The 12,171-nt window shown below is 44.0% G+C and overlaps 1 protein-coding gene across 1 annotated transcript; it reads left to right on the forward strand.

Moving 5' to 3' along the window:
* The first annotated feature begins 6,296 nt into the window (after positions 1-6,296).
* Positions 6,297-7,010, forward strand: LOC147971709 (uncharacterized). The gene has a single exon (XM_087526286.1). It carries the CDS (start codon positions 6,503-6,505, stop codon positions 6,875-6,877), a length of 375 nt encoding a protein of 124 aa, XP_087382412.1. The 5' UTR covers positions 6,297-6,502; the 3' UTR covers positions 6,878-7,010.
* Positions 7,011-12,171: the final 5,161 nt, after the last annotated feature.

The raw sequence follows: 12,171 nt of genomic DNA on the forward strand, positions 1-12,171 counted from the left end.
GATAATCTACAATATTTAGGCATTGCATTGTTATGGAAGTGCAAGGAATGAATACTGAAATGTGATCAATAAGTAACTTATAAAAGTAGTTTCATACATGTGTTGCATGCGCAGGACTGGAATTTAGTAACCTGATAACCAAGTACCCATAACCCGCTTAACCTAATAAGCAAGTGAATATAACCTGACAATCATGGAATGGCCATTTTGGCTCTGGGGTGCATAAGCTCTTGGATAAACAGGAAAATCAAAATAAATAGTAAATCAAATAAAAAATTCTAATTTTTTGTGTACATGTTCTTGTTAGTGTAACACGAGTGCTTGACAATTTTCATACGAAACGGGATAGTAGTGCTCTGTCGGTGAAAAAAAGAAAATTAATTTGCAGGTAATACTTGTCGTTTGATTTTTTTTTGCGCAGATCAAAATGCTTAAGCTTTTCCTCCTAAAAATTTAAAGGTAGCATTTGAGTGTGATAATAAACCCATATTTTTTTTCTATATTTTGTGACATTTGCAATTTTTTTATGCACATGAGCATATACTCCCAAGAGCCGAATTGGATTTATGGACAATACATACTAATAAAGATCATTAGAACATATCAATATGTATCTAGTTTTGAAAATCTTGTCACAGTCAAGCCGGTGCAAACAACTATTCATCAATCATGGGCAAAATTTGAGTGATAAAATATTTTTGAAGTCCCAAAATTGAGAAATTCTTGGTGATGACATGCATTTGGATTGATTTTCTTCGCCTACGGGAGAACATGAATTCATGAGCTTTGTGGTGGTTTAAAGCCACCATATGATAAAAAATTTACAAAGCTTCATAAAGTAGAGTTCATGCCTTATGTAGTTCTGTCAGAAAGAAAGAAAGAGTGCATGTCTTGCCACTTATCGTCCAAGCGTCATCCTAAAATGGAAAAGAGAATACTACCCCTCCGGTCAAATATATAAGGCCCACTAGAAATGTTGTAAGATTGGTCATAAACTCAACTAACAAGATATGAGTTATCTCCCACAAAACTATAGCATTGAATTATATTTGAAAGAGGTATTCAATGGTATGACATTTATAGCAAACAATCATATTTTGTTTATAAAAATTCTTGCCAAAATTTAAAATTCTGTGGGTTCACATATGTTTGGACAGAGGGAGTAATTCCTAAAGCAGGAGAATAAATTTGTTAGGTACCTGTTCCTCTCCCGACACAACCCCCTCATGATGCCTCCCTAGGGCGTTGCCAGGGGGAAACCCTAGCGCCACCACCAGTGGATCCTCATGGCGGCCCTCCCTTCTGCCGCTGTCGCCGGCATAGGCTGCGGTGGCGATGGGCCTGGTGCCGAAGGGCTGGGGTGATGGATGCAACGACGATCTCCATGGAGCGGCTGGGGTGGTGCCATTCGGGAGCGTGTGTGTAGCGGCCAGGGCGGCGTCCCTGGTTGTGCGGCGGCGGTGCTAACCCCCATGGCCGCCAGGAATGGCTGGTTCTTTGGAGATGGTGGGCGTGACGACAGCCACAAATCTGGATCCCACCTAGATCCGTCGTCAGTTCCTCACGTGGATGGCGAGTGGCGCGATCAGGGGTCCGGTGAGGGGATGGAGGATCTCTCCCGGAGTACCGATTGCGACATACATCTTCATGGCGAGGCTCCGTGCGGTTCTAGCGGGCCGCGAGATCGGGACCATGTGGCTTCCGATAAAAATCGCGCCTGACTATGGTCTTGGCGGATGATGGCGGCGTCTCTGACGTCATTTCTTTCTCGAGGCATCGTCGTTGCAGGTCATGTTATCTCGATCGGGATGTTCCGGGGGAAACCCCAGATCTGGATCTACTGGATCGGACGATGGCGACTCCTTCGGTGTCGTTCTCCCTCCCCGTGGCATCATTTTGGAGCATGTGCTGGCTGGAGGGGACAAGAGGAGGAACGGTGTTACATCTACCGAAAGGCCGAAGGCTGATCTCGGCGGCATGGTGTAGCGGAGTTTCAGCGACGGGCACGTGTTGATGGATACGTGCAGGATGGTGGTGTTGTCCGGCGTTGCGGTGACATGGACAACAATATGGCCTAATGAGGTGGATACGTTGATCACTCCTGAAGGTGGGACGGCGGAAGATGGTGGCAGATGATCCTAAAGCGTGTGCATGCGGTGCGTGCAAAGGTTTAAGCTAGACCCGTTGGTTCTCTTGGCTTGCCAGTGGGCGGCATGTTGAGGCCACCGGAATAGATGTAGTGTGTTGATATGCGGTCAGGGCACGTTATCAAGATTGTAGGTGTAGCGACAGTAGTTGCCAGGAAGGTGGCTTCTGATTGATCCATGTATTTGTTTTGTTAAGTTCTGTTGAATAATATAATAAGATGGATGTATATATTGCTTTGATGCAGATGCCGGGGATATTTCTCCTTTTTAAGAAAAGATCCAGTGTTTACTTTCCTCACTCGCCATGTGTCATACGTAAGGGGCGCAGGAGCTTAGCGGCCGGGCTTGGGCGGTTTGTGTTCGTTGCTTTTTTAATCCAAGACGTATTTAATTTGTAGGGTTATTAAACTTTGAAACTGAAATAACTTTCAAACTGGATGTTCAAACTGCAAACCATTTCCGCCTTGTATTTCTTGCAGTGATATACTCGTAATCAAAATCAACGTCGATAGGTTCTGGCAAACTTATGTAGTACTGCAAGCCAGATCATGAATGGCCATATAATACAATGAAAGCTAATAAATTCATGTGTTCGTACAAACGAGATGTTACCGTTATTTTGTTCCACGAAAACTGAAGCTTCACCAACTTCTCACATGCAACTGTGCAACGCAATCGAGGCACTATTCCAGCAGCAAGGTCACCAGGTGCTGGCAGTGATATCTTTAGCTCTGGGGTATCAAGGCATAGTTTTGAAGTTGCGACACCTTAACGACAGACCAAAGCGACATGCCTTACATTGGCTTTGTCTGGTTGATTTAGGTTCCCCTCGCGTTTCTGAATTTTAATCGCAATTAAACAGAGTTCCCGCGCTATGCGTGTCCTTGCAGATCATTGTGCGCAACGACAGTAATGTGGGCGACATCTCCGAAACACGAGCACATGTTCATCAACAGTGTTTGCTTTAGACAGTATGCACTGTTTGACGATCAAGACTATTAACCGTTATCCCTCGTATCATAATCTCAACACAGCGGACCAGATTAGAGGAGAACTTTCAGATGGCCATGGTAATTACATATGAGTCCGAGTAACTAATCATGATCAAGATACTCCGCGTGTCCTGTTGGATCTTCGAATGTCCTCATGTCCCACCTGAGCAATGCAGAAAATAGTTGATGTACGGCTGTTGCCTTCTTTTAGTTTTGTTTTGGTCTCATTCTTGTCTCAACTGCATCGATGTAACTTGAGAAGTACAAATGTGGACAGGCATGTTGGTAAGAAAAGTCAGTCATAAAAGGGCAATATTGCCACAAAAAGAACGCATGATGTTTGTGACCCATAATTTGGGGTGCACGAGGTGTTGAGGCCACTGTTTGCCAGCAGTGCGGCTAAGTTTTCTTTTTGAAGAAACCTCATACTCCCTCCGTCGAGAAACGCTTGTCCTAGAAATGGATAAAATGGATGTATCTATAACTAAAATAAGTCTAGATACAATCATTTTAAGGACAAGTATTTTCGGACGGAGGGAGTACATTAATCCAACCAATGTATCCAACAAGTCTGAATTGATGGAGAGAGGCTCAACAATATAATCCAATAATTACATTAACAAAATAACAGAGTACAAAATACACAGAGACGTGGAATCTTCTAGACAGGCTGGGACGGGACACGTGCCCTAGAAATTATGCAAAAAGAACCCCAAGAAAAGGGATATTACAATCGAGTCCTTAGCCCCCCCCCCCCCCCCCCCCCCCCCCCCCCGGAAACAGCCGATAGAGATACTGCCATCGACCGCCAACATCGCCGTGACACTCGCTAGAACAAGAGGTAGAATTCCATAATCCCACAATCCATGCCAACCCATAGCTCTTTTTTAACCTACCAACCCATATGGTGCGAGGAAGGTTTGAGAGGGAAGAGAGATGATATTTTATGTTTAATTTGCCACGGAACAATTTCCCATCAATGATAACAATTTCCATGCTTCTCCAAAGCAACAATTCCACAATGAGGTATTATGAATAATGGCAAGTAATATTTGGATATAGTTGATGGACACAAGATTCCTACAACCAATTCTTTACAATTCGAGGAATATCTTGTGCCATTACATTGGTATGGTGAATTCGCATGTGTATAGTTTCTTCTTGTGCCACCTAAACTCCGCTGGCTCTTTCTTGGGGACTGCTGGCTTATATTGACTCCGTGATACCCCCTCATACTTATCAACTATGTTCCTCAAGGCAGAAGCATTGCTACCAATGTTCTTAATCCTAGACTGATGGATGCTAGGTTTTTGCCTCCAAAGAGAGGCAAACTGCACCATCGACTCCGTCAATCCCTTCTCTAACAATGCCATCATGCCCTTCCCGGCCATGTGTGAGTAATCCACTTTAGACACATGTGTTGGATGAGATACATTATGTAATATATATTGGACTGATGGGGGAATGACCTGAAGTGTCATGATTGTTCAAGAATTGATTTTGCTATGAGTTTGTTGTGCCCAATGCTTATTACTAGGACCCAAGTAATACAATTTTAGACCTGCACTATTTATGTCTCTATGATATTATTGTTAATGGTTATACTCGCAAGTCATATGAACCTACTATAATTTGGAACTGGAGGCCCCGGTGGTGACAGTTTGGGATATCAATGGGAGTAGCTATAGTTTGAGAATTATATGTATTCACTATTTGTAATGCGTTGTTCCGGTCGATCCCAAAGGCCATCTTAGTTCTTAGTGGCCCTTAGTTTCTGAAGAGGACTGCAAAAAAAAGCAAGTTATGAGAAATAAGCATGTGTGAATTGAGCGCAACTCATACGATTAGATTCCTTGTGGTAGAACCATCCCTAGGGTTCAAGTCCTAAACTTGACACTGGTGCTTGTATTTCCTGGATTTGGTTATTTCGAGCATTCCAGCAATATTCGTCCAGTGAGAGGAGACGTCCCCATTAACTACGAAGGCACCTATGGTGACTTCGTCAATCTTAAGATGTTATGCTGGCTCAGTATCTCGGAGGTGCTGACAGGTGTAGGGTTTGTGTGTGTGCCTTTATAGAGGTGAGTGTATGTACGTGTATGTGAGCATATATGTTTGTATTGTGTTAAAGAAAAGAAATAAGCACGTCAGGCATGCCTACAATAATTCAAGAACATGAGCTAATGATTTTATTCTAGTTGATTGTTGTGTTACATATTTGGTACCATCCATACAACGACCCAATATCCACCCCTATGCTTACGTTTCACACTATTGTTTGCTCTCTTTAAATTACTTGTACTTCCCAACTGCGGGTTCTTTTTTCTGCTTATATTACTTTGATGCTACATACACCACTCCATTCACCATATTATCATTGTTACTAATAATTTCTTTGAGCAAGTACTCTTTTCAGGTGTGGTTGAATTGACAATTCAATTGCCAAAGTTTACACGTATTCTCTCGCTTCCATCATGTCGAATAGAAATTAGGGTTGAAATACTGTCCAACAAAAGTTGTTGTGCTCCCCTATACTTTGTGGGCTATCACATACTACCATATACAGTGAGAAGGTGATTTGTACTCCTTCGGGTCCAAAAAAGGAATCCTTGATCTCTTTATCATAATGGCGCATGCATCCCAAATATGAAGAGTAGTGTCTCAGTCTTACAAGTGTATCCAGCATCCAAGAAAAAAGAAATAAAAACAGAGTGAGCCTCATCTCCCAACGGTTAGACGAGCAACCGCGAGAATCAGAAACAAACACTCAAAGCTTTATAATTCTTAAGTAAACATATCTCCTTTTCTTTAGCCATTTTTTTGCGATATTCTAACTATTTGATTGATGAGTGGCTGTACAATTCTCACGTGAAAATATTGCGGATACTTGAGAAATGAGCAAGCTCCGGGGCATACGGTGACGGTCAGACCAGTGGTTGAACAATTCTTTCTTTGGCGTAGGTCCACAGCTTTCGGTCCAAGATCCAGCGGACAGCAGCACCCCAATCTGCTGGCAAGCAATCCTATTCGTCTACTGGCTGATCCATCGGTACATGAAATCTCTTGTCCTTTTCATCGTTTTTCTCTTTCTCACCCTGACAGATCCTGCACAGTACGTGTGTTCCTTAGAACAAGCGTACAATATATACTACCCTCGTACTCCTACTTCCTCTCCTCCTCTCTACTCCCTTCTAGGGTTGTGCTGTACCGCTTAAATCATTTGGGTGGGAAATTGGGGGCACCGCCGTACGCATCAATTCTCCTAGACAACTAGAATACACAAGCTAGCTAGCTAGTTCGCACCTGCTGAGACCCCCGTTCGCACCACCTTTGAGCCTTTTCCGCCGGCCGGCCGTTCGCCATATGGAGTCCAACGGCGGTGAGGGAGAGGGCGACATCGACCTCAACCTCTCCCTGCATCGGGCGTCGTCGCCGGAGCCGCTGGGCTACTTCACCTGCACCTACTGCAACAAGAAGTTCTACTCCTCCCAAGCGCTGGGCGGCCACCAGAACGCCCACAAGTTCGAGCGCAGCGTCGCCAAACGCACGCGGGAGCTGGCCGCCGCGCGCCGCCACGGCCACGTGGGCCAGGTCGGCGCCGGCGAGGAGGCCAGCAGGAGAGGGAAGGACCCGACCAGCAATGCCGCCGGGAGCTCCTCGCACAGGAGGGCGTCTCCGCCGGAGGCAGCCCGCCGGGACCTCATCGCCGAGGAGATCGATCTGTCTCTCAAGCTCTGAATTACTGGATCGAGGTTCTTGTCACTGCAAACTTATGGTCTATTCGCCTTATTACTGGGTTCTTGTGATTTCTTACTCATTTTATGTCTAGAATGAAAGTATGAAACCTCGCATAGAGCTTCTTCTCCCTTTCCTTTTGCTGTCTTTTTTTACCGGGTCATAATTTACTATATCAGTACTACTACTCATAAGGCATAAGCAAGGCAAAGACATACTATGGTGATATGCACTGCTCCAGAATGGCCGCATACGATATGTTACAAAGTTACTGCCCAAGTTACAAGGATGAAAACAGCATATAACTAGGCGAGACATGGACACATACAGTACTAGCCATGCAGCGAAGCCTCATCAATAATTCTTGTAAAGCAAATCTGTGGGTTGTTCTCTGTAGGTGTGTGGTCCAGTTGGCCTTCCAATAGGATAGGATCCCCCTGTCGCTGCTGCTCCTTGTTCTGTACCGTGCATAAAACACGTGACTTATTACCTTCCTCTGTCGTTATTGGGATAGTGATACCAACTGAATAACTGTAATAATTTGGAGTGATGGGGAGGTTGCAACAGGTGGTTGTGCTGGCGATGCAGAAGAGAAAAGCTTGTGGAAAAGGAAAAAGCAGCAGGAATAAAATCCCAATAAATTATTTCTTGGACATAGAATCCCAATAAATTCTTCCCTATGCCTTTTTTGCAAAGCCAATTCTTCTCTATGTAGATGTTCACATCGAAACATCCATCTCTTGTTTTTTCAAAAAGGAGGTTTACCCGGCCTTCGCATCATGCAGTGCACACATCCATAACCTTCACCTCTTGTGGTTGTGAATAAATACAAATAATAATCAAATGATGTATTGTATTGTGCACTATAGGAAAATCACATGCTACCGAGTAGTAACGTGTAAGCCGAGTGTTAAAACACGGGTTCTCGGCTTAAATCAACCTAAGCCGAGTAGTGACCGGATAATACACAACAAAAAATAAGTACTCGGCTTCCATACGAGTAAGCCGAGTGTGTGCACAAAACGCTCTCTATGCATGACCGATACTCGGTATATAGGAGGAAAGGCACTCGGCTTACAGCCATTGTCTGGCAAAGGTTTCTGCCACGTGGCCATCACGGCGGCTGCAGAAGTCTCCGTGACGGTGCTATATATAAGCCGAGTACCCAATAAACGGCACTCGGCTTACACATGCGCTACTTTTTTAAACCTATTTTTTAGTGCAAACAATGATTTCTAATCCTACACAGTTGCATTTATATTTAGTTATTGCATTTATTTCTTTCCGCAATTACCCATTCTATATACTCTAGTTTTCATCGCCCTTCTGATCCACTAGTTTCGTGATTTCTCTCTAATTAATTATCAATATTTTGCAACTTCGAATTTGTAAGGTATTGTCCTATACTCTTCACACCCCTTAGCGTACCCATATTAGGATCACATGCAAAATGATTAGTTGTTTTGAATCTTAACACGATTTGATGAAAGGACACTGGGCTTCCGTATGTTTGTGTTATGTTTCGGCCTTCACTTGCAGAAGGTGCATGATGTCATGTTCAAACAACCAATGACACCGAATACTTTGCCTGCTGCCCTGCTGATGGATTAATTGCAGAAGCTGAACTTAAAAGGGTGCACACTATAAAGAAAACACTTGATACATGTGTAGACAATAATTTGTTGGATTTCTCCATGAGAATACGTAACATGACTCTTACCCCAAAATGGTTACCAAATATCCTACCCTGACCTGCATAATGGTATCCTTTCTCTTGCGAGGACCTCTAGGGCCAGATTTGCGCCTCCCGCTGCTCTCTGAATCAATCACACAACATTTCACTCAACTAGTTGAGAAGAATAGACACTGCTGTTTTCAGATATCGCGGTATGTGCTCCGTTGGTTCCAAAGTCAGAACGTGCCGCGAGGCCAGCTGGACACATGGCATAGCCATATACTCGGCTTATAGAGACGCCACGTGGCACCACCATTAGGTGGCGCCGGCCCTGATCCCGCATTTTTTGCCAAGAGCCACTGGTTTATACTCGGCTAACACATAAGCCAAGTACCCGTGAAGGACACTCGGCTTACATTGCCCAAGCCGATACACATTAAGCCAAGTACTGTAAGGCAAGTGCAACACTCGCCTTAAACTTTGCGGAGATTAAAATGCTCTTTGCCGAGTATACTTCATACCCGGCTTCATTTATTTTTCCAATAGTGGTGTATTAGTTTGGTTTAAACCATTTTGCCACTTCTTTCTTTGCTTACTATGTTTTCAATAAAAAATACTGAACATATATATATATATATATATATATATATATATATATATATATATATCCACATCTACGCAATTTATAGCACATTTATTTCACTATATAATATCGGATAGTCCAGAGGTCAACCAAATGAAAACTTATTTTGCGTTAGTGGATTCGTTTTCGGCCGTCAGATGCAAAACTAACGGCCAGATGGCCTTCCTCAACCTTATGCCTTCTCATTCTTCCTCTCAAATTTGCTCCAGCGCCAGCCTCGCCTCGCCGCCCTTCCCTTACTGCCGCCCGCAGTCGTTCTTATGCCGCCCCTCGGACACCCTATTAAATTGGCGAAGCACCAGATTTTTCCAGTGAGCCCTGCACCTTCTATCCCGAACCATCGAGTTTCTTACTCGCCTCCGCCGGCCGGCAATGACTCATTCTTGGCCGAGGCCTTGCTCGCGCCCTTAGGCCTCGCTTCACTTGCCCCAGCATCGCCGTCGGCGACCTAGGTGCTCTGTGTGGCTGGTGCTTCCTTCCCAAAAGTATCGACTAACCCAAATTTCAAATTCAAGCGATCGACGACCAGCTAAATCAATACAATATACCTTCATAGGCACCAAAGAGTACACACTCTCCATGACTTATATTCTCTCAGCCTGAACATAAGCGCTATGGAGACAAACTCAAAACAATCAGACTTCATGGACGGTTCTTTTGGGGCTTATAGGTGGCTGCCACCTACGTAACATATTCTGGCAGCCCAACCTAAAATTTTATTCTAATAGGCTTCTAGAATAAAATTTTAGGAGCTGTCAGAATAAGCTGGGTAGGGGGAAGCTTATTTTGACAGCCACACATAAGCCCCAAAAGAACTAGCTGCTACCAGGCTTCTAGAGAATGGTGTAATTATTAGCATATCACCGCCTCTCGACAGATCTTTAATGACTACAATGATCCAGGAGAGTTGTCATGTTGTTGTCAATAGTCTTTCTGTAATGGCTACATCATCCTTCTGTTCCCCATTAATTGATTATCCTAAAATATCAATTGACGAAAATATGTACCCATGCTTGTTTATTTAGAGCTTTTATTTTAGTTAAGTGATAGTATACTTGATATTATTTTACACAGTGCACTCTTTGTATTGCATGCTAATCAGTCTTAATCTTACTGAATTAGGATAACAACAAATATATAACTCATGCTTCATATTTTTCTTAAAAGATGTCATATTAAGCGCGATAAAAAAGTTTTTAAATACATTTGTGGGTTCTTATACATCATTATTGTCACACACTTCATTACTTTTATTATTTAAAAAAAGTAAACTGAGAGCTATCTTACATTTGTTTCTTTTTCAATTAATTTTAGTTGTTTTCAAGCACATATTTATACATTTGTTTCAACTGGCAGAAAGGCCCGTGCGTTGCAACGCGATAATACAATCACAGTCTCAAATCAAGTTTCCAATATTCACACGTGCATTCTAACATGCTCACAATGGATCGATGTTGGAGTTGATCCTTGATGCTTGTATTTTTTTTTTTGAGAACATCCTCGAGGCATATATGAGAAGGAAAAGAAAAATTCAGTATCATGATGGATGAAACTGGATGGGCCCTATGATGTACGAATAATTCGGAGACACGCTCATTTTTTTCACTTTTACGGGTGACGAGGTTGGTAATTTACTTCAACTTAGAGGGAAATTTGGATGACAGATGAAAATTTCAGAGAAACAATTAATGAAGAGTTCTTTTTTCACTTACGGGTGGTGGGGGTAATTTACTCTAACTTTAGGGGTAGTTTCAATGACTGGCGAGAAAATCAAAGAAACAATTAACAAATTGTTCTTTTTCTCACTTACACAGGTGGTATGATGGTTAATTTATTCCAATTTTATGAACAACTTAGGATAGATGAATGGACAAAAAAAATCAGAGAAATGCATTGTTCTTTAATATTATGTATAAATATAGACATATGCACTTTTCGCAGCAAGGCGCAAGGCATCATCTAGTATGACTAGAAGGCCGAGCACACCACACGCAGCATGGTGGCACAAGATTATGTCTCGTTAATCTTAGTTCTAACCCATAGCTACAATTTTGTGTCGCTATATTAGAGAGATGGCTTCTAGAAAGTGGGCAATTGGTTGGCGCATTCTAGTATCGGATAATGAACGTATTACTTACGACATCACGGTAAACCTATTAACACCCTTGTGGCACACGGCTGGCCTGACTAACCACAAACGTGTGCAATAAGGGCATCTTCAATGCTCATCCTCAAAACCTCCGAACGTGGTTTATCATCCAACATGATTCTGTATCGGTTCACGGATCGGTTCGAACGCATTTTCCTCGCAAATCGAAAACAAAGTGAGGGGAAGGGGTGCACGCATTCGGACCGTTGCCACCCCCGCTCCTGACTACCCTGGCCCACCAAAACCTCTTCTCCCTCGCCCGCGTGCGTTCGCTCCCGTCGCCAGCTGTTTGCATTCACCCCATCATAGAGCGGCCGCTCCGCATTGAAGCCGACCCAGAGCAGATGCGACTTCTGACTGGCGCCAGCATTGAAGCGGCGGGCCGGCCGAGAGCGCCACCGCATTGCGTTCTCGGTGTCCATGCCTGTTCAATGCCAGAGATGTGTTTACTGGACGGGACGGATATGTACGACACCCGTTCAATGCCCGTTCGTCTGTATGATGCCATTAAGCAGGCTCGGCGGCAAAGGAACCAACTCCGGGGCCGCGCATTGACACACTCATACACTTGGCCTCATTGGAATTTGCTATTTAAAGGTGGCCACACCCGGCTAAACTCCACACCACATCCTCCTCCCTTGCACCACATCCACCATGACTGCGAGCGGGAACGCTGTGTAGGAGAGCCTATCAACGGATATGAAGCACGAGGTCGCCGCCCTTGCGGCCAGGCAGAGCCGCCGTGCGAGGTGGACCGAGGCCGGCATGCTGGCCGGCTCCCTCGAGGCCTCCGACGATGACCCCATAATGGAGACGGGGTCCACCGACGA

Source organism: Triticum urartu, chromosome 5A, assembly GCF_056163025.1.
Source record: "Triticum urartu cultivar PI428250 chromosome 5A, HENAU_Tu73, whole genome shotgun sequence".
Lineage (NCBI taxonomy): Eukaryota > Viridiplantae > Streptophyta > Magnoliopsida > Poales > Poaceae > Triticum > Triticum urartu.